The sequence below is a fragment of the Excalfactoria chinensis genome, chromosome 8, assembly GCF_039878825.1.
Source record: "Excalfactoria chinensis isolate bCotChi1 chromosome 8, bCotChi1.hap2, whole genome shotgun sequence".
In the NCBI taxonomy this organism is placed as follows: Eukaryota; Metazoa; Chordata; class Aves; order Galliformes; family Phasianidae; genus Excalfactoria; species Excalfactoria chinensis.
This window is the reverse complement of record NC_092832.1, coordinates 10,544,575-10,571,974: the sequence shown is the minus strand read 5'-3', so window position 1 is coordinate 10,571,974 and position 27,400 is coordinate 10,544,575. Positions and strand designations below refer to the sequence as shown.

The following is a 27,400-nucleotide window of genomic DNA, read 5'->3' as shown; positions in this document are numbered from 1 at the left end:
AGATGCTAGAAATGGTGCATTAGTGAAGCTATTTCCACAAATGTTGAAGTCAACATAGCAAAACAGAACTTTACACACATTTGCATAGTCAGGTAACTAGCAATACTTAGTGTATTCAGTCAGTTTTTGTTTGCAGGCTGCATTGTCTTGAAAGTGGTGACTGCTCTAGAATAAGACAAAAATTGTAGGCTTGCTATGCACTTGGAGGCCATCTCCCTTTCCTCTGAACTCAGGCATCTGTCTGTAGGGAGGAATTGATTATCCTCTAAGTGACTTGTAGAATGCAAAGACAAGGTTTATCAGGTTAGCAGTAGCGCCACTGACTTTGTGACTTAAAATCGCCATCGACAGTATGAAGTGGTGTGAAAGACTGGTGTGATTCTTCTTACTTGTGTATCACAATTAGTGAGAGGGCTAATTTCACATCTACCTCTGCAGGTCTACCACAGCAGGTAAAGCTGTTACCAGAAAAGTTGTTACAGGAGCTGGAATTTTGAAGGAACAAGAGCACCAACTCTTATATGCCATCAATAACGCACCCATAGCTACATAGAATAGTGAAATGTAAATAATAATTTCTCCTCCTCCCTTCCATCACATGTATTTCCAAAGCAAGGGATCTTAAGCTTGCATTAGAAAGCATGTCCAGGCAATGGCAAGGTAGAGTGGATGTGTACTGTAATATTTCATCTCAGAATGGAGAGTTATTTATGATGTATAAACCAGAAATGAAGGCAGGGCTAAATCAGTTCTGATGCAGAATGGAAACACGACATCTTAATAGTATCCTTGTGCCTTACAACCCATATTTCACCCAGAATCTCTTTCCTAGCCAAGTACTGAGGTTTCCCCAATAGTAGACAGATGAGAATACATCCACACAGAGCTCATGTAAGAGTACTTCCGTACACATTTCAAGTGGCAATATCTCTGTGAACATTTGTCAATGTACAGTCTTCCTACAAGTTAATGAAGTACTACCATTCCAACAGCAACAGAAATAGAAGATACAGAATAGCTTTTTAAGGCAGAATAGGTATTTCAGGGCTAGCACTATCTCCTTACCCATGCTGCTGTTTTTATGCATGCTTTGTAATTTATTTTATCTGAAAATTCTGTAGTTTGTGGAAAGCCTTGTCCACTTAATTGGGTGGTCTGTAGCAGACCTCACTACAACACGGTCTGTTCCCTTCAGTTCCAGTTTTGATTCAAGAGCCTGACAGACCAGAGGTCTCCATGGGGAGAGAGTTTCAAGGGGAACTTTAGTGAGGACAGTGGCCTACAAAGGGGAGTGCATGAGACAATCCACTGAGGTGCAGGAAGAAACTTTATTTTTGGTACCATTAAAAAAAAGAAGAAGAAAAATACAGAGTAGTGTTTATTTAATCCTTTAATTTCTATCTTTGTATGTTTTACAGTGCATGTAATATTTGTACAGTTGTACGTAACTTATAAATGAATAAGGATACCTGTTACATGCTCTTTTTTTTTTTTTTTTCTTACTGATGGCTGCACGGTCAAAACAATTTGAGATCACTAAGCCAGATTATCCCAAAGGTGACTCTTCCTCCAACATTTCCATAGTACATGCTGTATTTTGGTATTAATTCTATAAAGAAATGTCTAATTAATCCTTTACTTAGTTTGAGAAAATAGTATGTAATCAACAAGGATATAGATCTTTAAGACTAGTTTCTACTTCAGACAACTATCTCAACATTATTAAAAACTTGCATTAAACAGAAAGCCCTTCAAACTGGATTCAGAAGGGGAGTATTTTAGATCATTTCTTTCCATGAAAAATCAGAATCGTCTGGCAAACATGCTTGCACACTGATAACGTTAACGTAAAGTACATTAAACAGAAGATCAACGTGTCTACCTTAAGGCATGCAAGTATATAGGATTTGCAAGTGAATTAGATATACTGCTGAGATTAGAATTCCAGGAAGTACTGTTTTCTGATTGCAAGTAATGTTACACACTCTGTAGAAATCGCTGTTATAAAACCTTTTTTCACAGCCCAGGCTTTGTGCAAATATCATAGCTAATGACTGTCTTAATAATAATCATATAATTAGCAAGACTTTGATTTAATGTAGTTTCTATACTTGCACATTTAGCGCACTAACTACTAAAACCAAGAGAATTTGGCTGTGAACTGTATAACAGATTCTGAAGTGTTTCTGGGAAAAAAAATGGATGAAAGGATTAGAAAAATCATGCATATGTACACACAAAATATGAACTGATATCAGTAGAGCAAGCTTTCCATATCAAGCATTTTACAGGAGCTTGCATGCTCTTTAAGTGATTTTAGTGTTTAAGCTCCTAACTCTTATATTTTCAAAGTCATACAGTCAGCAGTAGTACCGAAGTTCAGTTCTACATTAACTGCCATTTTCATTCGAGGTTTTCTTCAAACGTTGCCATAATATCACTCTGCAAATTCATATCAATGGTACAAGCCGTCTGCAAGAAAGCAAACCAGTGTATTTCTCAGAGTAGTCAGGCAGTAAATATTCTATGCAGGATAAATATAAAGATTTAACAAAAACCTACAAAGCTTCTTCCCAACAATTTATATGCTTCCTCTGTTTTTACTAGTTTACATATGCATATTTGTTCAAGCCCTTCCTGAATTGTGCTGAGCAGGATGAAAGCTTCAGGAGACCTTATCTGGATTTATTATGATCTTAGTCAGAATGCATAATACTATACACTGAACTGTTTTAGAAATATTTAACCTAAGAAACAGTAGCAATTAAAGAGCACTCATTATCTATACCAGTAAGACCAGTCTGTTTTTAAAAGGCTCCATGTTGGTATTTCGGAGCAGTACAGTATGACTAACACTTTTGCTGACATGTTGTATTTTAGCATCTTGAAGAGGGAAGGCAGCTTGCAAAGACTCAAGGTTTGTTGTTCTAAAGGGGAATCTCTGCGTTCTTAATAACTTGATTTTGTTATGCAATTATTGTAACATTCTGTGTAACGTTGTATGGGAAATTGGTAATCACAGCCTGAACCTCTGATTAATCAGCTGAGGGAAGGGTCAGGTCAGCTGTGGGAGCACAGGTGAGAGTAATTTAGCTGTGCTCCTGGAAGGGGTGAAGCTTGACTCCACCTCCTCTAGACCTCATTTAAGGGCTGAGCACCACTAAGGCAGCATCTCTTGGAGATTGCCTCAGTGTTTCCCAGCAAGGGCATCCATCTTGGTGAGTCTTTCCTTATAAATAACCTTTTTGAATATCTGTTACCAACTTTGTATCATTCCATCTTACAAATATGAGGGTTTTTTGTTTTTGTTTTTAAATGTGACTTAAAGATTTATTTAATCATCCTATTTTATTTTCTGGTCTAACTTCAAATTGCAGAATTCTGTTGTTTTTGGTTCTTCAGGTCCTTATTATGAAGGACCTGAATTTTCTTTTCTAAGTTGTGCACTAGAATTGAAACAAGATTAACCAAAAAGAGTCAGCAACTTACTGCTTCTCTCCATCTGCGTTCTTGTTCCATTTTTCTAGCCAGGTTACGGTCCTGAACAAGAGGGTGTTGCTGAGCTTCTGGCACTTGTTTGCTCACATCCTCTTTTGTGGGCTTACAGTTTTTCATTGCTGTGGCATCCAATCCTGTGCCTTTATGGACCCTTTAGAGAATGGAGAAGGAATAAGTACAGGCTTCAAATCTTTTCTCTCTCTCTCTCTCTCTCTCTTTTTTTTTTTTTTTAATACATGTGGCACTCAAGCAGTAGTTGCAAATAGCTAATCATAACTACTATAGAGGTTGTCTATTGAATGCTTCTTTAGGCAATCAAAGGATTTTACTATCTGAAGTAGTTCACACTGGTACTACTTTAGTTATGTTAACATCAACTTATTGAAAATTAGATAACCCTACTTGTCCCTTTGGATATTGTAAGGGAAACTGTTGATCCCAGCCTGAACCTCTGATTAACCATCTGAAGCAAGTGTTAAGTCAGCCACAGGAGCACAGGTGAAGGTAATTCAGCTGTGCTCCTGGAAGGGGTAGAGCTTGACTCCACTTCTCCTAGATCCCATTTAAGGGCTGACCACCACTAAAGTAGTGTCTCTTTCTGGAGTTTCTGTGGTAAGCCTCAACACTGGTGAGCATCCATCTCAACTGAAAGCCTCAGCACTGACGAGTCTTTTCTTAGATACCCTCTGACTATTCATTTACTCTGCAATTACAACTATACTTTTGTATTATTGAACTATACAGATATCAGTAAGATATGGATTTTTCTGACTATAAATGTAGAAAAGTAGAATATTGAGTGCAGGTATGAATTCTGATCATGACCAGAGGAACTGAGTGCTCCAACAGAAGTAAAAGCAAACAATAAATCCAAAACATACATTTGGGGGAAAAAAAGCAGCAAAGGGAAGGAAAGGAACATCTAAGAGTTTGCTGAAATAATATTGATTTGTAAGGGGGGAAAAAAAACCACTTTATGTGTTTAGGATGCACAACATTCCCTCCCCCAAATACTACAGGTATCTGACACATGGCAGTTGCCTAATCTGAACAATTCATTCCTGAATAGCCAAGCAACTCAGCATCAAACTTCTCAACAGCAAATAACATGCTTATAAGCTTATAACACATGCTTATAACCTTTGTTAATTCAAAATCTGCTTATTTTCTTACCTCTTTGTCTAAGCACGTAATACATCAAGACACAACCATAGAGGTTTTAGCTAATCATTACTAAATTACAGAACTGTTTTAGTAAATTCACTTCTTCTACAATATGCTGAGCACAATTACAGAACACCATACCAGAGCTTCACAACAATTACTGTTGCAAGCCAGTGTCTTCAACAGTAACAGTGCCTGCTCTAACCATACCTATAAAGCAACTTTAGATAATGATATTATTAGTTTATTAAGCATTAAGTCTTCAACACTTTTGTATCATTATTCATGATGTGAAACACTTTTTGCATTGTCTAAGCAGTCCAAGGCTAATTTTTCTTAAATTCAGCCCACAAAATTACTCAAGTATGCAGATGATAGACCATGCACATAAACTGAACACAAGCAAAAAATAGATCAGTGTTTAAACATTGTAACAAACCTCTCTTTTTCCCGTGCTTGCCCAGCTGCCTTCTGTAAGGCTACTTTTCTGAAATGCCTGAAGCTCTCAGCAGATGACTTTATTGGAGCTGGTAGCATCATCGTTTTGCATAAGCTTACCCAGGAGTCTATGTTCTTAATTTCTGTGGCCTAAAATCATTAAAAAGGAGAAACAAACAAACAAACAAAAAAAGGAAAACATGGAAGATGCAACAATACAGCTACTAAAGTTGTTTTTTGTCCCTTCAGTTATCCATTTTCTACTTAATTCCTACATTAGATCAACATTCTTTTTGGGGAACTTAGACAACCTACAACAAAAAAATTCCTTTTCTAAGAGTATTGGAGCAAACAAAGCAATTCAAGCAGAATTCAATACATTATTTTGTCAGTGTTGAAATTCTCTAATGAAGTAGTATAATAACCAATGACATTTGCAGCTCTTCTTATGCAATCCCTTCTGTTCACTTCTCCAACTTTAATTCCAGAAAACATGAATGTACAACACCACACCTACCCTTTCTGGAGAACTCTGGGGTTTTTTCTCTGGAGTCTTTGTACCATTAGGTTTATTACCGTGACCTGATGGGAGAGTAAGAATGGGTTTTTATTCATGTCGACTTTATGGATTGTGTTACCTCAAATTAAAATAGTTTGTTTAGTTAATGTATAAAATGACTTAATTCACACTACTGATTTATTATTATTATTATTTTTTAAATTAAATTATATGGTTCTTAGTGACAAAAACACTCCCAAATACTGGTAGTGTTTCCTAATATTCAGGCTTTCTACAGAAGAAGCTAATAATGGAATGACTTTTTCTTAACACTAAGGACAGCTGGAGCACACATCACTGTAGGTACAGCCTAATGCCACTGTTACAGAAGGGGTCACAGAGCTACTTTTAAAATAAAATGCTGAGGCTCACACATGCTCAAAAGCAGTTTTATCACAAGATAATTCCTGTATTAAACAGGCCCCCCCCAACACAGATACCTGCACATGCAGAGTTGAACAAGGAAGGGAAGAAGAAACAGTAGGACAAATTAAATGAAAAATCAGTCAAAATTAAGAGGACTAAAGACTAAGCAGTAGGGAATAGTTTTGGCTATGCTTGCATCCTCCTGCTATCCCTATGAACATTAAGCAGTGAGCTTCATTCATTTCTGCTTGTTTTCCCAGCACTCTAATGTATAAAAACTATCACAATCCTGGTATTATATATGGGGCATATATGGTGTGTATATATAAATATATATTGGACAGGAATTTAAATTCCAGAACACCAAAAGAATATTACAAGACTATTTGATTCGCCTATGACACATCTTGATGTTCTTTTCTCTTATTTGTTTTTTAAATACAGTGAAACTATCCTTTGTCTAGAGTTAAAGAACTAATCTGTGGTAAGACTGCAGCTTTTACTTCAGTTGAGTTTTTCAGATGCTTGTTCCCACCCTATTCAATTGTATGTGAGGAATAGCAAAGAAGGAACGAAAGAACAAGTAATTGTGTTTAGTAGCATTGAGGGCACTCCATATCTAGCCCAGCAGTCTTGAGTTTGCAATATTAATGAAGCCTGATGCATTTCTGTATGGAGCACAGCTTCCAGGGGACCTGCCTACTTGTAATCTCAAGGAACAAACTTGCGGTTACTTGATGTCTCTTTACTATCAGCTCTTCATCACAAAAACTGGAGATAGTTACTCTAAAAGTATAAAGTGCTCGTAGGGAATGAGCTCCCTGGAGGTTCACTCAACACTCTCAAGCTTCCTGGAATACTAAATTACCATTAATTAACTTTCTGAAGTCAGTACTAACTCATTTTGCTTTCTGTATTTTTGCACAGAACAAGAAAGGATCTGTGATTTCATTTTTTCTTAAAAAAACAACAACAACAACAAAAAAAAACCAACAAAACAACAAGGAAACACACTAAAAACATAGAAAATTATTTTGTCAACTGACTCATGCACAGGTGTTCAACATCTTATTTCTTCAAGACAAATTCATATGTGCTTAACTTTCTAGTCTTTACATCAATTATTTCTTATGACAGTACATACTCTCTTGGTTTATAGATTTTGAATCAGTGGTCCTCTCACTGGCCTTGCTTTGAATTTCATCTAGATTAATTAACGTTTTTTCAGCTTTAGTCCCATCAGCACTGTCAACATGGGAAGCTGTATTGGATACCTAGAAGAGAGATAGAGAAATTATACTTCAAAACGTGCTCTGAAATGCTTAACGTGTTAATTATCATTATATGATAATAGTATTGAAACTTTGGAAGCTCAGAGCAGTAAGCTGGTGTTGCTCTAGCCTCTGTAAAAACTAGAGAACTAGATTCTGTTCGTATAATGGTAGGTAAAACAAGTTCTTAACATAATTAGTATTTAGACTATGAACTGCTCAGAAATTTGAAGTGATGAACCGGTTAGAATGAAGAATTGGTATAAGCTTTTAACACTTAACATGATACAATGTAATAGAAGGTGGACCTTTTGTGAAGCTAGTTGCCCCATACTCCAGTTTGTGAATAGAGAACACTTCATTTACTTTAATTCAGTAATCTTTTCTCTGTGCAAGATCATGTAGTTACCACTGAGCACTGGAACGTAGTGCACAAAACCAAGTCTTATAAAACCTACTGCTTGCTGCTACTTTAGGTGTTAGATGTGAAAGGGAAAGGGTGAATTGTTGTGGCCCTTCTTGCAATGCATTCCTGTGCTCCTAGCTCCAAAAAAGAGTTAGTTTCCACTCACTGCAGAAAGTAAGGCTATTAAAACCTGGTTAAAGCAATGCAGCTAGCTGTGTTCAAAGCCACACTGAGAAAGACAGTTCAGTATCCAAAGACAGAAGAGATCATGCTGCTGCAATGACATCAATGGCTTCTTTATGTAGTCTAACACATACAGAGGCCCTGCTAGGCAGCATACTCTCCAAGAACATGGAGATGGTGTTTAAGTATTTCACAACAAGAAAAAGCCTCTAGATTCTTCTTGAGCTTCTGGAACTTGATATTTCTAGAGAGCAAGAATATACAGTATAAATCATTCATCTCTTCAGCACAACTGTAGGTTTACAGGGTGAGGTTTTGACATATGTGACAAGGACTGCCTGAATTTAAACTTCAGCACTGATAAAGAGAATAAGTGAGTCTTCAGTCAATGACAAACTCTTCCTTTATTTATTTATTTATTTATTTTTATTGTGGCCAATGAATTCATGCTCCTAGTAAAGGATAGGAGTTACGTATTTAGTGGGATTTTTAGGTAAATGTTTTATTATTGATCTACCGCAGCTTTCTTTACATCAAACTCAAGACAGGAGTGTTATAGTTATATCAATTTAAAGAAATAGATATACTTTAAAATAGTTATTTGAAATGAATGTATTGGAGAGATGTATTCACCTCTGGAACAGCCTGTGTACACTGGTCATCAAAAGGCTGATCTGTCCTTGGAGCAATCTGAGGCATTTGCTTGGCTGAAGTATCATGCGAAGCACAAACACCTGCAAGCATACCTGAGAAAGAAAAGGTGAATGGTTTCCCAGAGCCTACATGCTGCAGTTCTGCATCTCATTGTTCAAATTGTTCAGAGCTGTGGATTTTCTAACTACAAAGACCTGCAACCCAGCTGCACTGAGACAGTTGTGGTTTTTTTTTGTTTTGTTTTGTTTTTTAAATTAGGTTTTATTTATTTTATTCCAGATAATCAGCTACTGGCTCAAGTTGTCTTTTACTAAACTGAGGAGTGTCTGAATTGAGACCTTCCAATTTAAGGAAAAGGAAACAGTAACTTATTAATCATGTTTCTAAGCACTTTATAGCTGATATGTTTAGATAACTGATCAGTTCAGGAGGCCTGCGGTGCTAGTTCAGCTAATAAGTAATAATGTGCTAACTTGAACAATGATGGCAAAAAATTTAAGCATTTAACTCCTGCCTTGAAGTGTTCAGTACTTCCTGTAACCTTAGGTTCATTAATGCATCATTTCCCATCTTGCCTCCAGTTGGTGGCTCTCTTCATTGAGGGAGGGAGGCAGGCATGAACCTCACTGTTTTGATAGCGTACTATCCCAGTCTCAGTGCCATGATAATCTGAAACTCTATCCTATCTGACATTCTTTTACCATTCTCCTAATAACTCATGCCATGCAAGAACCTTTGCTATTACTCACCCAATAACCTCCAAAACTTCAAGATAAGCTTACTGAGGAGTGTGAACACCAGTTCTACCACCTTTTTTTCTTCAAGGTTCACTCAAATAGCCATGATTCCTGCCAAAAAGTTGTTACCTGGGGGAGACTTGGTATTTTGTTCTGCTGATTTAAGAGATCTACTCTGTAAAGGCTTAAGCTTCTGTAGCCCAATGGGAGACAACAGCTGTGGTTCAGGTGACAACAGCTGTGGTTTGGGTGATTCATAGCTTTGCAGGCTACTAGCGATAGATGAGGGCTGTACTTGCAGAACAGCATTGTAGGGCGTCCTCTGTAAGCACAGTGATGTTCTCTGCAAAGAGAAAACACTAATTAACATGCTCAAAAAAAAACCAAAACACCAACTCTTTTTAATAACTGATTCTTTCTCTCCCTCCCTTTACATTGTTTATCAGATGCTGTAGTCCTTGTTGTAGTGTGGTGTCCCTGAGAGCGTAGATGACAAAGCCCAGTGGAGTAAAGTGCTCTGCCTTGGTCTGATAGATACAGAAACCCACTAGATCATCACCCTGTGTTTTGTCATCAACTATTAAGTTTCCTGATACTCAAAGCAAAAACTTTGTAACTGATCAAGCAGACGCTTTCCTGCATCCTGTTTTCTCAAGATTTTGTTGTCACTTTGTCATTACAGAAGCTATTTCTTATTGCAGAGACTAAGCTTTCTAGGGAAGGAAGGGGAAAAAAAAAAAATAAAAAAACATTGCATAATTCCTCCCCTCAAGTCCTTGACTGTTACTCATGTGCTCCTTCTGCATCTTTTTAAGTCTGCAGAACCAATTGCTATATCAAGCTAAGCAATTCAAGTGAAACAAGTCTGTTGTAAGGAGAAGGCTTTGCTGATCTTGGAAATCTGATGTCTGTATCTGGGGTACTTTTAAGTGAAATTGTAGATGGCAAAGATAAAACAGACTGGAATTAACTCTCACTATCTAGATGTGTCCTAAAGGCATTAAGTCTTTCTATGTAATGCTTTGTCGTTGGTCTAAATGATACCCTAGTTATAGCAAGCATCCAGAAAAGGATTGGGATAATCATTCAATCAATTGAAAAAGTGAGGTTGTTTGTATTGAAAAAGAAATGAAGTGAGCTTTGCACAGTGGTCAGTTTCATACTTAAGACTGAAGTGGAAAGGATTTTCAGTGGGTGGCAGAGAAGGAAGTAAGCAACTTTTGTTCTTCTCCCACCTTCATCCAACAGAGAATTTCTAGTATTCACAATGGGTAAAAACCTCAGGAGTTTTTTTTTATACTCATCTTCTGCAAAGATGCAAAAGATACTTTTAACAAGTAGATTTTACATTACTAAGTCAGTCCTACAGAGCAAGAAGTATTATGTTCATTATTCCCTGCTTGTCTTGTGCACTTTTTAATATTGTTGCATGTACCAATTAACTGCTGAGATCAAAAGGTATATCCACGTCAAGTATACCTTAGGTTGTTCCAAAGTTAGGCAGTTTGGCTTCATTCCATTCTGTTCTGAGCATGTTTCCATAACTGTAAATCCAGTGAGGTGAGCAGAAAGAGAAGAATGGGGAAAAAGAAAAGTCATCTGTGTATGTAGCATTATTTAAATATACAAGTTGCAAGGTGGGTGTGTACCCAACAGCCAAACTTCACATGGAAAGGAATGGTCTTGCATACTTCAAATTGATACTTTTGCAGAACTTCTCCCAGATTTAACACATACAAATCCCTGCAGGATCAAGATCTTTGCTACCCTCAATGATTCCACCATTTGCTGACCTGCATTCAAGGGCCAACTGTGTAATTAATCTAACTTTAGACTGTTGCCTTGTATGGATGCCTACCACTCAGATGTGGGGGGATCTATTCTGTCCCAGCAGAGTAACAAGTGTTCCACATAGAGTAGCGTAATTCCAACATCATGATGCTACAGCACTACTCTACACCATGAATAAATTTGAGAATGCTTAAGCACTCCAGCAGAGTTTGGCTCTTCAGTCAGCACTGTTGGCCATTTTGTCCCCAGGATTAGGAACAAAGCCTTACCCACAGGGTAAGGCTCCTCCAGTATTGCAGACCAGACAATGAAAGAGAATTCAACTGTCAAGAAGTAGGTTTAAAAAAAAAAAAGATAAGGCAAAGCAAAAACCCACAGCAGTAAGCTATAGCCTGATAGCCAGGTCTCTGCTAGACACACAGACATCTTACTAGAAGATTTTAGTCTGTTCTTCACTGTCATTTCATTATTTATTTTTCACTCAGTTTTGAGACATTCATTTAATAGCAGCTAGAACTGAGTCTTTAACATAGAAGAAGACTATACAAAATGATTTGAGATCTTGGTAAGCATTTGGAGCAATAGGTGCGAATTAGGTAGGCAGGTATTCTGCCCAGTCAGAAACAAAAGAAATCTTTCTGACCCGATTCAGAGTCACTGCTGTCTGAGGAGCTGGAAGCACTGCTAGTGCTGCTGCCCGAGTCTGAGAAGCTGCTGCTGTTGCTGCTTTCACTCAGTCGGCTTGGTCCAATACCAGACTCAGCACTGCTTTCAACTGCAGAATAAAAAGGAAGAGGTTGAAATGGCCTGCAGTAGGTCTCCATATACAAGCCTAGAATCTTCTTTATGAGGGCTGTTTTCCCATATGACTGCTGGTCTTATATCATTATACTGTCATCTTACCAAGAGATTCAAGACCTTTGTAGAAGAGAGAGATTTACCAGCAGCAAGCTTGCATAAATGAAGTAGCCAATTAGAAGCTGTAAACGCATAACTTAAAAGCCCAACCTAGGTTAAAATATGAGCTATTGCAAGACATAATTCAAGCATGGTTTCCATTATAATTTTTCCTGCTCTTAAGTCTGTGCTTATTAGTGCTGCCAGACTTGTGTACTGAGGCCTTTACTATAGTCAGTTCTCCTCTTTCCCAAACAGCATGTAATCTAGAATAATTTTTTGCCACCTCCTCACCATATGACTGTTACACATCTTCAGGGTTGGTTTAAGCTTAATTTACAATATTGTTCAGACAAAATGCTTTTTCTCCAAGTTGTTTCTCCACCGAAAGCTTGGAAAACAAGAAGCAACATGTATACCTATTTCCTTGGACACACGTATTTGTTAAATGCTAGCTTCAGTCCCTCCTTTAAAGAGGCCAAATGCCAATTTAAAAGATTTTCTAGTCTGCCTCCTCCATCTTCACCCGACATTATGTTAATAACTTACCTGCTTCTTGTAGCTTTGATTTCTAGGATATTTTTAGGTCATCCAACTAGATTTCTCAATTTAGTGTTGGCTATCAGTCTGACAGTTATGGGGCTAGTTAAGTTTGGATCGTGTCTTCTATTGCAGAAGTGAAAAATGTTTTTACTTCTACTAAAGGATTAGGCAGGAGAAATAAGGAAGATGTTTTATACAGGACAAGTAACTGCCTGTTCCTATGGTGTCACAGCAGCAAATGCAATCCTAAAAACCCTGCAAAGGGAAATCTAAGACCTTAAATACTCCGAAGAAAAAGACTCTATTTATATAATAATACACAGGCCAAATTGCCCCTTCAAGGTTTTGTTGCAAATAAATGAATTTCACATTACATTTGAAGTTCTCTTTCTTTGGATTTATCTGACCGTTGACATCCAGTAGTCTCTTCTCTAGCTCTTGTTTCCTCTCAGAAAGAAGCTGTTCTTTTGACTTCATTGCTTTTTTGTCTGTGTGAGAGATAGAAGTTAACACTACAGCAAAACAGAAAATGGATCTGGTAAAATCTGTTCGGTTTTTTTTGAAACATTTATTCTACATACCACACTGCTTTCTTGGTCTCTTCCTCAGACAGGTTGCCACATATTTCTCTAATTCTCTGAGTGTTGAAGCCTTTAAAGTTTCAAAGTCTATTTCTATCTCATCAGGGTTAGAATTCCTCAGCGACGGTTCTCTTGATTGTATTATATGGACTACTTTTCCAAGCTTATCTCCAGGCAGTTTATTTATGTCCAAACTCAACTGCCTTTTTTCATCATAATTCATAGGCTTGGCACCATCATCATCTTCTGACTTATGTGCCAACAAGACCTGCTGGATGACTTTCTTTGATTGACTGCAAAAAGAAGTTTACTGCAGTAACTGTAGTTTAAAATAATTTTACACCCACACAAGTCCCCCACACTTACATCTTTGAAGAATGCTTTTTCTTAGACTTCTTGTGTTTTAGATCTTTCTTCTTTTGAATCAGGCTTGCTTTAGCTTTGCTCTTCTTCTTCTCCTTTTCTCTTTTAGCCTTCTGTTTTTTCTTTTTCAGTCTAGGTAAGGATGCTCTGGTCAAAGCCTGCAACTGCTGGTGAACAGCTTTAAGCTATCAAAAGAAAAATGAAAAGATGGGAATCTTAAGTAATGTAGTAGGAATGGTGAACTGGTTCTGTATGTGAAATCTGATCTCTTGCATTAGAACGGATAATAATGTTTGCTTTCCAAACAAGACTTGTTTTTCAAGCATCTTAGTCTATTCGAAAAAAAGAAAAAAGTAGTCACAGACAAGAGGTTTAGAAAACAAGAATACTTATTTTTATGCAGGCTCATCTTAAAGCGAGTATCTTCCAACAAACTGCAAAAACTATATAATCCATTGTAGTACTATCCAGCAGCTTTTCTTTAATTTCAGGCATTTGGGAAGCACCTAAAGCATTTATGTGATTACTGCATTGAACTAGCTGAACTGGGCTTGGGCATCATCAATCTGCAAACCCAAGGTATGTTATTCTCCTGCTAGCTGTTTCCTATCACATGTTTATTTAAACTTGAATCTTTCTGTAAAAGCTGTGTCAACATCTTATAGATTAGAAAGAGGAATTACACTGAGAATATAGTTTTCAAACACACTGGAAAAATACTTAGCTGTGGTGAAGGCTGTCTTGTAGAATTTGTTACCTTCAAACTAATATTCATGAACTCATGTTATATGTCCTACTCCAGCAAAAACAAACAAACACTAAGTTCTTCCTTATTTGACTAGCAGATCCAAGGCTCACTCCCTCCTTGGATTATAGATACAGCAGCAGCAGCTTGAATTGTTATGTTCAGGCAAAAATTAGAACCATCGCACTGTTAGACAGTAAAACACAGCCATGCTATTTATGCTGTTGGCATTAGTTGAAATACCTCTGCTGTATTTTATACTAAGCTTTCTAACATTGAATTTATGACTTGCTTTTATGTGTCTCAAAAGCACATTCCTAACTATGTAGAGGAGCTAACACACCTTGACATACTGAGCATAAGGGAGCTTTTCTACCACATAAAATGAAGCAAATGCCATTTAGAAGCATATGATTCTAAGCTGTGTGTGGAGTACCTGGATGCTGTCATCCATGGTATCATGGCAACAGTCTTATTTTTGTTCAAAAGACATGCCTTATCTAAAAAAAATACTAGGCAAGAGCACTAGACCATATTTCAATAAAAGCAGTTTATATATTTGCTGAGGCACTGTACACTTGCAGGTTGTTAATGTTTGGAAGTACTTCCAAACAGAATCAAGCTTAATTTTTCAAAATCCAAGTGACTATGGAGTCCTGTAAACACTGCTTGGCGCTAAGCCTTAGGATAGACAACTGTAAGGACACTATCAGATTGCAGTCCCAGTGTTGACTACTAGTGCTTACCTGCTCCTGAAGCTTTGCAAGGTATACTGTTCTCTCCTTTTCAAAGTCTTCAGATGATTTTTCTTCTGAAGAGTCATCACTGCTGCTATCACTGGAATAACCTTTTGTAATGTCTCTTGCATGCTGTGGCAGAAGAACGCTTGTAGCTGGCTCATCAGGAATTTTGGCAAAGTGGGTCTCAAAAACATCCTAAAGAATTTTGTTTAGGAACAGCACATAAACATTTCAGATTTGTCAAAGCACTCTGAAGCTGCTGTTTTTTTTTTCCCCTAGATCTACAAGTCATAGTAGCTGATCGCAGCAGATGGTACATCGGGGCCTAAATGTCCAAGAAAATCCTCAACTCTTTGTTTCAAATCTGACGTAAGTAATAACTCACCTGAAGTTTTTTTGCCATGGCGACCACTTCATGGTCTGGAGAATTACATTTGTAGCAATTCATGAACATTAATCTAACATCTGCGGCAAATTCTTGTATGTCTCTATATTCAAAGTTATCCATTTTTTTCTAGGGGGAAAGAAAGTGAATGCAAGTTTAGGTGTTAACTTTAAAGTGCCTCCATAGCTTTGGTTTAAATTGACTAACCAACTCAGTCTCAGACAGATCTGCCTAGTATTTGTAATCTAATGGCCATCAGTATCCACCTACAGGAAAGGTGAAAGGTGCCACAAATATCCAGTGCTTGAGGATTCACTACAGCAAGATTGAAGAGGTTTAAACAGAAACAGAAGTAGACAGTATAGAACTGCATTTTGTCTAACATAGTGCTAGCAACATCATCACACAGACTGAAAGAGACTTAATATGCTTTATTAGCAGCCTGCTTAAATGGGTAATTCTCTGCACTACTACTATTAGCTTGTTCAAGGTGGATTAGCCAGTATGTACATAGTCCCCATGAGGTGCTGAAGAACTTCAGTAAATAATTGCTTCTTAGTGGGCAGAGCAGCTATGTACAGTTCTCTCAAATTATTTCTTTCAAATCAGGAGCAGCTTTCATGGCTCTTTTTCAGTTAATGCCATTAAAATCCAGCATCATTACACAAGTTTTTTAAGCACAGAAGTTGTCCAGTCCCCTCCAAAATATACTTACTTTAATGGTTCCCAGATCTGTAGGACATTTGGCAACTCCTTTTTTCTCACCAAGCGAGTGGGATACCACATCCGCAGGTTTTAAGAAAGGCCATGCATATGCTGAATGTTTCTTTGAGAACATTTCTTTGAGAATTTCATTACAATATTTTAGTTGTTTTGGTAACTTAATCTTTTTAAGGACTCTAGGTGATTGCTGAGAATCTGGCAAGTCCTTCTTCAAAATCTTCTTTGGTATCATGCATTCATTTTCACCTTTGCGTGCCTTAACAGTTTTTCTTTTGTTACATGTTGCAGAAGATTCACTGCTTGTTGTGAATGTTGAAGTAGTAGGAGTTGTAGTGTCAGCCTTCCTTTTCACACCTTTTTTTGTCTAGAAAAATGAAATCTTTAAGTTTAAAACACCCAGAACAGTGGGAGGTCAGCTTTGAAACTACACACACAAAAAAAGTGTCCAAAATCCCAGAAGTATCAAAACCAAAAGAAAATAGTATTATAGCAAGTTTAGACCAAAAATCTACAAGACGTTACAAGCCAACTTCAAGCTTACACTTAAGTTTAAAGGAAAGAATGGGAAGTAGGTTGTGGGTAGCTTTTAGCCAATTGAGAAGACACAAAGAAACCGGTAGGTTATGGAATACTCATGACTGCTATGGAAAGCAAAAAAGTCACTGCAGTTTATGTTAAACTAGCAGAATGATTTGTGTCTTTATTTTTTATTTATTTATTTTTTTAAACCCCAAGTGGTATTTGGTCCAGAGGAGATGCACATGCTTTGCCATTCATTTTCTGACTCTCTAGTTAAGTGGAAATATACACCATAAGAGAACCTAATACACGTGGCTTGTTGGAAAAGGATAAAGAAAGCTATGCCAGTACAAGCCTGTTTGTTTGATCAGAAGTGTCAGACATCTACATACAATTCATATGGCAGTTAAGTGCTTTTGTGAGCTATAAACACCTTTCCCAGCTAGGTAGTGTTTCAACTAATATGCTACTTTTGGAACTCAAGCACTTAAATTGAAAACATGAAAAGTTTTTGAATAGAACTTAGGAAGAGCTTATTTTAATGCTTAAAACCTTTATCTAGATCACACGGAAAGAATTCCTACATCAAGGTGAAACTTGCAGAAGTATAGAAATACATTTCAAGAATGAGCTTCTTACTTTACTTTGAAGAAAAACAGTCTTCAACTCATATTTATAAAAATAAAAATCTACCAAGCAGTCATCCCTATTTCTGCATACTTCCTAGAAAGATTGTTAGCCCAGTTATTTAACAGAGGCCTAGAAGGTCTGTTAGATCTCTTATTATCCTCTGTCACAATAGAAGTTTTGACGAGATACTGCAATAAACATGACTTCCGTGGTCTTGCTGTTCATGCCTGGAGCAGTAATTTCACTATTTTTCATTCTGAAAATTATTTAAGGTAACTTACTTTTGTGATAGGGATGGCAGCTGGCATTAAAACAGTCAGCTGAGCTGCAGGCAAAGGAGGTAGTGTAGCCTTCTGTAGCTCTTGAGTTACCAATGTAGACTGCTCACCACTTTCAGCTTGTTTCTGCCTTGTGCTCTGTTTAGATGAAGACCCACTGTTTGTCTGCTGAGTTTCTGGTTAATTTAAAAAAGTTTCAAGTTATTCCTTCAGTAGTACAGTTGATCATGTTGGACAGTTTTAAATAATACATCTTCCACACACAAACAATATAAATAACAAATACGAGCTTTGATATGTAGAGCAATGTTTTTATCCTCTACTCATCTCTTTTAGTACTTCAGCTAGACTACTGTGCCAAGTTATGGCTAGTTGGCATCAAGGAAACTGTGGATTAGCCTCAGACCAGCGATTTAATAGACAACATGCTAAGCCCCCTATACTGTAAGAAAAGAGGAGTACTTGCAGAGAAAATACTAAGTCATTCTGCATACACACGGAATTATAGTCCTTCAAACATTTCAAGATTCATATGAATTGCATGTTTATACATGTAAAAGATAGAAGTGGTGTTAAAGAGCTTCAGTATGTGCAAGACTGAATTATGAGTGCATCCATAATTATAATAATCTAAGAACCTGCTCAGTTTCCAATGCATTTCTCAAACTTTCTGGGAATTGCTTATGTCAGTTCAACACACACACATTTGTCAACATCATTCCTATTAAGGCACAACATCTTTTCATTAGAGCTAACATAGACCCAGCAACTGACATCGATTCCAGGCTCACTCAGGAGACTACACTGAAGACCTCTTAGTTCACCTGCTGAGGTGCATGTACAATTCAAGACACTAAATATCCCCACTTCTATTAATAAAAATATTTGTTTGACAATGTTGAAAGCAGGATTTTGTTGAAGTGAAACATTTTTCAACGTAATGAAGCATGTTACAAGAGCAATTAAGACAACACAGGAGGTCAAAGATGAATAATGAATTGAAGCTAATCTCCTGGACCACTTTAATTAGACTTCCCAATGTAATTTGTAGTACCTAGTGCATAATTTCCTCATTAGTTTGAGATGTCTTGACTGAATCATCTTTCTTGTGGACAACAGCACTCTGTTTCACATATGAAGGTATGCTATTACACTACTGATGGTGTTGTCAGTTTTCATATTCTGATGAGTTTTTATTCCTTGTCTTAAATACATTTCATTAGTAGAAGGTTCCTTTACGATATTACAGCAGCACTGAGTCTACCAAAGCAGTAGCGTTGGTGGTCCAGTATGTTCTGGGAAAGACGGAGAGCATCCTGACCACTCCTGGGCTGAGCTCTGACAAGTTACAGGGAACTCTCTGTTCCCAGCTTTTATTTAATGTTAACAATACAGCACATAGCCATTACCTTCTGGCAGCTTTTCTTTTCTTTTTCCTTTGTCAGGAATCAGTATTTCTTCTGGTGGCATTTGTGCTATTTTCTGCATGAACACTTTTTCTAGTTCTTGGGCCATAAAAACAATGTCATCACCTGCCTGCAAAATAAAGTTGATAGCATTCAGAGTGTAGGAGAAGCTGCAGTAATAAAGTGCTACTTTTTCAACTAACCGTAGTCTATACTGAATAGATAGCAACAGGTAAGCTGTACCAGAGAGGCACTAGTCATCCCTATTCCCTATCTAATACAAGTTACTTCCCTATTGAAATAACAGCCCCTTTCCCCCACACTGCCCTGTCCTACTTACTTGTATAATTGCATGCTTTCCATAGCAAAGGGAAAGAAAGAGCAGAACTGCAATTCCTTTATTCATTCTTACAGTCTGAAGAAAGCTCAAAGATACTGAAGCACAGTCAAAGCTCAGGGAGATACTCACACTTCAGCTTAAGTTAGCTTGTCTTAAGCTTAATGGAGGAGAGAAGCATGCCTCAGAGTAATTGGCCTTGGACTTGTCTAGCTGTTAGACTGTGCTGTAAGCTGTGCAAAGTAAACCTTGAAGTTTTGCCAGCAGAACCCTCAATCTATGACAACCATGCATTCAGATATTAACAGCAAGTTAAGCCTCACCTCTGTCTTCAGTCAAATCTAGCCACAAAGCCTTCTCCCATTTCAAACAGAACTAGTTTCAAGAAATCTTGAAGACACTGACAAGTTCTATAGGTAGTTAGAAGTATCCACTTGTTTTAGACTTGTTGGCATTCATTATAATTGATTACTAATAAGAGGTGTTTGTTTCACTTACCTTGTTATATATGTAGCAGTTCAAGAACATAGTTTTGAAGTCATCAATGCATTCTGCAGCTTTTGTGTAGTACTTATGTTCCAGACGCTTTTTAATTGTGCCCAGGTCCATGGGTTTCTTTATAATGCTGTAGTAATCCTGTGTTTTTTTGAAGAGTCACAACAAATCTCTTGAATGTGAGGACATTATGATTCTGACACAATTACAAAAATTAGATTGCAAGAGGAAAAAACTGCATTATGTTTCATGGAACATTATGTACAATTACTCTTGGACATGAGAGGACTAAAAACACCAAAGTTGGAAAATAATGAACTGAAGAAACCATACCATGGTGTTATCACCTTTCTACTCATTTGACAAAATTAGTACCTTCCAGGTAAGCTGAAATACCTGGAATACTATGCCAATTACTGATGTTTTCATTTGACTGAAAAAGCTGCAGTGATCCAAAATTGGAGTATTAAGGTACCTAAATTAAGTCAACTTATCACAAGACCTTGTGTTTAGTCCAGGAATGTGTTAATGATTTTGCACATGGCAAAAATCATAGTGCAATACATCAAATTGGTTCCACATTTGCCTATTTATTTTAGGATCAGATCTGCTTTTTTCACCACAAAGTATTTAGAAAGAGATTGGCAACTTCCCCTTAAAAAAAAAAAAAAAAAAAAAAAAAAAAAAAAAAAAAAAAAAAAGAAAAAGAAAAAGTCAAGAAGAAAAGAAAAAACGTTGTTATACCCAGTATTAAGAAACACAGTTCAGTTAGTGGGGAATTAGAAGATAGGCAGCACAGAATACCAACATCAAGAAGCTCTGTAAGGCCCATGTGAGTGCTCTTATTCCATAAAGAAATATTGACAGTCTCAGAAAGGAAAGTGAACAAAGATGTAACACTTAGTATTAACCAGTGAGAGAAAGCATAGTTTTCTTGCCCTTGGAAGTGATAAAAGCAGTTCTCATGCTAAAGTAGACTTCTGATCTTAATTCACAAATACTACAATACTTTATGGGATAATAGTCTATTTCTGAAACAGTTCTTACAGGAAGATTCAGTGCTGCTGCATCTACAGGCTGATGAAACGGCCAGGAAAAGTTGTGTCTCCACAAGGCTTTCACGACCACTCTCTGTAAGTACTGAAGTTGGTTTGTTTGACACCCACTATTTTTGGTGTTTATATATTCTGGTGGAGGAGGGTTAGTAATAAGAGAACGACGCTGGCTTGGAAGAGACATCTTCAGCAAGAACATACATCCACTTTTTCCAAGATCTTCATTACACGTCTAACCTGAAGGGAGGAAAATTACTGTTCAGTAAAGACATCTAGATCCACTGCCGTTGGTGTATTCATATTCTATTTGTGACGTGTCAGTGATACGTCACAGACATAGTTATGATTTAACAGAGACATACTTGTTTTACGGCATCCAGTTGGATGTGTTGAATTATCACATTCAGTTCTTTAAGTTATCAATAGTTAAACTTGAAAAGGATTAAAAAAGGCTTGTTGAGTTCTGCAAGATTTCCCTGGGAATAAGCTTCCTCAGGGGTTCATCTTTCACTGTCTAGGAAGACATTCTCTACATCTCCACCTCAGCAGATGGAGCCTTACAGAAGAGGCTGACCTAAGAAACAGCTTTACAGTGCATACAAGTCTCACCTAGCACAAAGTAACACCTATGCGTTACCTTCCTCATGCACCTCTGCCAAACTCAACTCAGAAAAGTCCTGTCACCACCAATAAAATGTTTTAGCTTAGAAGTGCGTTTTGTAATAGTATATAATCTACACAAGTCTGAAAAGAAACTGTTTTTTTCTGCCAGTGTGCATTGGCTTTATTGTATACAATAGCATTGTGAAAGATTAACTTCTCCACCCTCTATTTCAGGTTATTAAAAAAAAAAGAAAAAACTGCAATAAGCAGCTATGATAATTGTTACCATTCTGGATTAGGGTATGGGCAAGGACAGAGTGGCCGTGTTTTACAGTGGATAACACCAGGAGCAGGCTAAGCAAGATGTAAACACTATTACATGATTTTCTGCTCCTGTCTGCCCTCATAGTCCATCACTGTGTTGCAGAAATTAAGCTAAAAGTCTCATTTCCTTCTCTGCATTAAGGTCACTTCTCATATTTTAAGATTAGCTCCCTGTTTTATCCAGGTAATAGTTACTTTTTGTGCATTCATTAAATCAAGTATTACTTACTCTACTCTCTAGCTGCCCCTCTTTCTGCTAAAGAAGCAGCATAAACAGAGTCTGATTTGATCACCATGTGAAGTATTTCATGAAAGTTTTAGAAAACGTCTTAAGTAGCTAAATAGCTAATGTAACCAGCACACTCCTAGGACACAGTCTTATGTATGTTCTTCTCTTACATCTGTAACACTCTGTGAGACATTACACGTCACCTACTTTCATCTTTGTTCTTATTTCTGCATTTAAAAGCAAGCCTTTAACAGCTCTTGAAGCTGAAGACACGTTCTCCTTTCTCCCCCATGTGTTCAGTCTCATCATTTACACTAGGCAGATATCTTACAATTAATGGTATCAAAGCAAAAGGAAACCAAAACATCAGGGCTTTGTGTATGTAATATGTACAATGTCTTGGGCCCAGGTGCCTGGATTTTTTAGCCTTAATTTACAGTGTAGAAACTAACTTCTGTCCCAACAGATGAGCCAAGGCTGCATTGTCTAAGGGAAGAGACAAGGCTTTATACTTGAGTCATCTCTCCCTGTACTCACCTCTCTTCACCTTGGTCACATAATGCTCTGGTTAAAAGTAAAATGAGAGTTTGCATTCTAAAGTAAGAGTGTGATGAGGTTGTAGCCAGCTAGGTAGTTTGATTTCAAAGCTTTTCACATCCCTGTGCATTCTTGAGGTGCTGAGGCTGGTCAGCAATCTCTGAGAACGTTTGGGTACTCCCCCTTTAACATTTGTTTGAGGGGTTTCAGCCAATACGATACAATTTAAGAGTAAAAAAGTAAAAAGCATATAGCTTTTATGTATTATGTCCCTATGGAAATCAGTGCTTTTAGCAAGACACCTTATCTCCCAAGAGCCACGCCACAGTGAAAGTAAGCTAAGCCTTTTTTTTTTTTTAATTAATTTCTAAAGAAAAGAATATTTGCTATCTGTGATAGATCTCAGAGCAAGTATTAGTTAACTTATGTGAAAAGGGAAAAAAAAAAAAGCTGTTTTCCCTTGCTTTATGTCAATATTATACCAACTGAAGTAGAACACATCATCCTAGTCAGAAGCAACGGCTCAGATAAGCGTTAGCATCCTACCAACTGAATAATAACATTCCTCAAGGCCTTTCTAACAGCTTTTTGGTTAGCTAACACTAAATTATCTCTTAAAAAATTGCTATAAACAAGTATTGAAGAAAACCTCTTATTTTTAACATACTACAGCCACCTAGATCTAAGCATAGCCTCCTTACTCTGAGCAGCCAAATTTTCTTTCAGGAAGACAATACCTCCCTTACATCTTTCCACAGAGCACCATTTTATTAGTATTAGAGCCACAAAAACCAATGACTTACAACTTCTATTATAATCAGCCTATGTTATAGACCTCAGATAACTCAAAGTTGAATTGGTACCCTTAGAATAGACTAGATATCATTTTTACCTCAGTTTTATGAAAAGCCAGAATGTAGTGCCTCCCCACCAAAGGGAAGAAGGAAGAACAGAGCTATAGATGAAAGGACAGAAAAGTCTTTATAATCTATTCTGTCCTCTGGCTTACCAACACAGCTGTGTACCTATAACCTTACCTGAAACCTAGTGTGTGATCAATTCTAATTGGGAAGTTATCCTTATAAAATGAGAGCAGCTGTTAAAGGCTAAGACACCAGTTGGTTTTTTATACTGCACTTACTCACTTACTAGTTAATCAATAAAATAAGGTGGAGGGATATGAAAATATAGATGGTATGACAGGGATGCGGAAATATCATATCTGTTTAAGCATTCCATAGTATTCATGACTGCCTATGCTATCCTAATCCCTTACTGAATTTTAAAAGCAAATATATTAAATAATTGTTTCTGTATCAAGCAGTGAGCTGGGAAAGGTAATGGTATAAATTCTAATAGCGGAAAAAAAGAAGAGAAACTCTTGTCTCTTGAATGTACTTGTTTGTTGTCTTACTTAGATTTTTCTCTTTAGTTTCCAATTTGCAATTGCTTAACCTCTTTGAATCTGTCTTTGTTCTGTGAAAAATGTTAGATGGCTAAATTGGATAGGCTGTGCCTGTGAGTGGGGCAATGCTGTGTTGGAAAACTATGTTAGTTTGGTTAGTAATCACTTGGGGATTTCTTTAAAACTCAGTTTTCTGTCTGACACATATCTGATGTTAAAATAAGCTGAGAAAAGAATGCATTAGGATAGTTTTCTTGAATTTAAATATGATATTTTGAAAAACATATAAAAGCAACCCAAAAACCTTGTTGTAATATTCTTTGCTGGTTCTGCAGTTTTAGTGCTTGCTACAAACTCTGGCTGGCTATGACCTCTGGATCACAGTGCACTCAGCAGATTACCCAAGGGGAGAGGGGAGAAAAAGCCAACAGAAGAGTAAAAGAAGAAGTCACCTTTATGCTTTTGTCTTCACCCGGTACCTGCTATTTCCAAAACGGTCATAGCATCATCCATTCAGGTGAGAGATTAGAAGAAGATATCTGACCAGTTCCAGACTATCAATTTTTATGGGGCTGATGGATTGGCTGAGATGGAGTGGCAGTTTGGTGGAATGTGTCATGACAGTTTACTCTTCTGCAGTGGGCTAGGCATTTTTTAGAAGCTGCGTTATTCAGCAAGGATTCTAACCACAAGCAAGACTCCACTGACCTGGTGAGCATCACTGGGGAAATAGGCTGGTGGCTGGGATTAGATATTGTGTAGGAAGTGATTCAGCTATTCAGCGTATTAAATGAAGTCTCACTGATTGTTGTTAAATATCTACAAGCAATGAGAACATCTGTTGAGTGGGATCTGACCTACAACAAAGGCATCTGTAGTTCCTATGAGTAGAATGGAAAGTTAAAATCCTTGTAAGGGTGGCAAAGTACAAGTAGTTGGAGATAATTAACTAGATACAATGGGAAACTATCTATTTCTTTCATTTTTAAATGAAAAAATGGCATTTTGCTAATTTTTTTTTGTTTGTTTTTCATACCCCCCCCCCTCCCCCCTCCCCTTTCCTCCCAAATTGCTATGGTTGATATTAGTTGATGTTTGCTAGTTCTCTATCTTCTGATGAATTTTTCTGTTACAAGAGACAGTCTGATTTAGAAACATGGAGGTTATCATGCTTTTATCCAGTCCATAGCAATGTTAAACAGCAGTTTAAAACATCAGAACCTTTGTGATAAGAAAGGTAATACATCTGGGCCAGAATCAAGTTCTTACTTCCCTCCTGTCCCACTCCCCACACTGGTGTATACTTTGTGTTTCTGGCTGTGGCTCTGAGACTGTTGAATCAGCCTTGTAACGTGCCAAACGCAAACAAGAGCAAAACCTTATGAATGAATACTTCATTATAATTGAATGGTATTTCCCTAAAGCAATCGCTTACAGCATGTTCATTTTATTCTCCCAGTGAATATTTAAAGTACCACTTCACAGTGTGAATAATGCAACAGCACACATAACCACACAAGTATCGAATACTTCAGAAATGTTAGGAAACAGCAAAGGGGACTGAAGCTCCCCACACACAGAATGTGATTATGGAAGATTATAGCAAGACAGAGAAACTGAAAATGATGACTAGTGATTTAATTTATAGGTCAAATTCAGCTCTCAGATACTGCTGTAAATTTGGAATAACTCTACTACCTCAAAAGAGTTGCCTTTAGTTTAGAATACAACAGAATATTTCAGTTGAAAGGAACCTACAGACATCATAAAATCCAACTGCCTAAGCACTTCAGGCCTAATTAAAACTTAAAGCATCTTACTGAGGGCATTTTGAATACTGACATGCTTGTGGCAACAACCACCTCTTTGGGAAGCCTGTACCTATGTTTGACCACCCCTATGGTAAGGAAGTTTTTCCTGATGTCCAGTCTGAACCTCCCGTGGCACAGCGTTATGCCATTCCTTCACATTCTGTAAAGGAGCAGAGCCTGCTCCATTTCCCCTGCTTGGGAAGCTGCAGAGAGCAATGAGGTCACCTCTCAGAATTCTCATAATTAGACAGCCCAAGTCTCAGCTTCCCCTCACAGGATATTGCCCTCCAACCCTTTTATCAGTTTTGTTACCATCCCCTGGACATGTTCAAATACCTTAATACCCACTTTATAATACATAGAACAGAACTGCACACAACATTCAAGGTGAGGATGCACCAAAGATTATTCCCCTATGCTGGTTGTTCAACTCATTGAATCATTTTCCCAGTTAAGATTAAAGCTACATTAGTACGAGATACCATGCCAGAGTACCCATATGTTGTGGTTTAACCCTGGCAAGCAGCTAGATATCGCACAGCTGCTTACTTGCTCTCCCCAGATGGGATGAGGGACAGAATCAGAAAGGTAAAAGTGTGAGAACTCATGAGCTGAGGTAAAGACAGTTTACAAAGCAAAGCAAAAGCTGCACGCACAAGCAAAGAAAAACAAGGAATTCACTTGCTACCTCCCATCAGCAGGCAGGTGTTCAGATACTTCCAGGAAAGCAGGGTTCGTCACGTGTAACAGTGTCTCAGGAAGACAAAAGCCATCACTCCGAACGTCCCCCTCCTCCTTCTTTCCCCTCAGCTTTTATTGCTGAGCACAGAATCATATGGTGTCCTTTTGGCCAGTCTGGGGCATCTGTCCTGGTTCTGTCCCCTCCCAGTAACTTGTTCACCCCCAGCTCCTCACTGGCAGGGTGGCGTGAGAAGCTGAAAAGTCCTTGGCTTAGTGTAAGCACTGCTCTACAACATCTAAAAACATTGGTGTGTTATCACCATTATTCTCATCACAATCCAAAACATGGCATTGTATGAGCCTTTATAAAGAAAATTAACTCCCAGCCGAAAACATGACACTGGGATATTTGTACACATAAGGCTATAACAGGTACAGAAAACTTGTTAAGAAGAATTCACCCATCCTAGAAATCAGTCTTGTTGCCGTTTATTGTTTTTTTCACCATTTAGAGTGGTGTCACTTACTACAGACATCTCATGCTTCGTTAACTCAGCCTTCAGTGAGTGTCTGACCAAGGCACTACTGCAGAATGATCTCGGTTTGGACCGTATGGCATATTATGAGATGATGGAACTGGCAACTATATCTTTCTCTGGAAATTAATGAACTCTTTTATTACGTCTCAGTAAAATATTTCTGACAGTCAACCAGTGAGATATTTCCCATACTTCTGCTACTGCTCCCCTGGATTCTTCTCATCTGCAGGTTGCTAATCTTTTTTGCCTTGGGATGTTTCCTGATACTTCATCTTACCCAAAACAGTTGTGTCCAACTGGCTGCCTTGCTTCCTGCCTGGCCTTAGTGCTTGTTGGGCTGGTAAGGGATGTCTGCTTACCCTTTATCTTCCATGTTCTTCCTTTGCCCTTACTCCCCTCCCTGATTATGATTCCTCCTCACATTCATTTCTGTCTGATCAGACCTTCACTTCCAAGGGCCAGCTTGCTTCTTTTCTTCCAGCAGTGCTGGATATCTTCACTGAGACT

At 37.7% G+C, this 27,400-nt stretch overlaps 1 protein-coding gene across 3 annotated transcripts; it reads right to left on the bottom strand.

Annotated features, from left to right (window-relative positions):
• Positions 1–1,373: 1,373 nt before the first annotated feature.
• Positions 1,374–26,528, bottom strand: BRDT (bromodomain testis associated). Of its 3 annotated transcripts, XM_072343013.1 has the most exons (21): positions 26,362–26,528; positions 24,571–24,681; positions 20,757–21,001; positions 19,713–19,850; positions 18,881–19,007; positions 17,475–17,647; positions 16,037–16,408; positions 15,322–15,450; positions 14,943–15,131; positions 13,455–13,636; positions 13,089–13,381; positions 12,882–12,995; positions 11,711–11,842; positions 10,756–10,820; positions 9,406–9,619; positions 8,519–8,631; positions 7,170–7,299; positions 5,618–5,682; positions 5,102–5,250; positions 3,490–3,649; positions 1,374–2,472 (listed from the first exon to the last, which is right to left on the bottom strand). In XM_072343013.1, exons 3-21 carry the CDS (start codon positions 20,961–20,963, stop codon positions 2,404–2,406), a joined length of 3,021 nt encoding a protein of 1,006 aa, XP_072199114.1. In that variant the 5' UTR covers positions 20,964–21,001; positions 24,571–24,681; positions 26,362–26,528; the 3' UTR covers positions 1,374–2,403. The 3 variants fall into 3 exon arrangements, with proteins under 3 accessions (XP_072199114.1, XP_072199112.1, XP_072199113.1); XM_072343011.1 differs by lacking the exon at positions 24,571–24,681; XM_072343012.1 differs by lacking the exons at positions 24,571–24,681; positions 26,362–26,528 and adding an exon at positions 23,350–23,442.
• Between the last annotated feature and the right edge of the window lie 872 nt (positions 26,529–27,400).

What these genes read in the sequence shown, in the direction of transcription:
- BRDT (XM_072343013.1), bottom strand. Translation starts at nt 20,963, where the DNA reads ATGTTCTTGCTGAAGATGTCTCTTCCAAGCCAGCGTCGTTCTCTTATT. An exon ending in AAAGAAAGAGAACTTCAAAT is followed by an intron (nt 11,843 to 12,881) that starts GTAATGTGAAAT and finishes TTTATTCTGCAG; the next exon opens with TTGAAAGCAGTGCTGAGTCT. An exon ending in GTACACAGGCTGTTCCAGAG is followed by an intron (nt 7,300 to 8,518) that starts GTGAATACATCT and finishes TCTCTCTTCTAG; the next exon opens with GTATCCAATACAGCTTCCCA.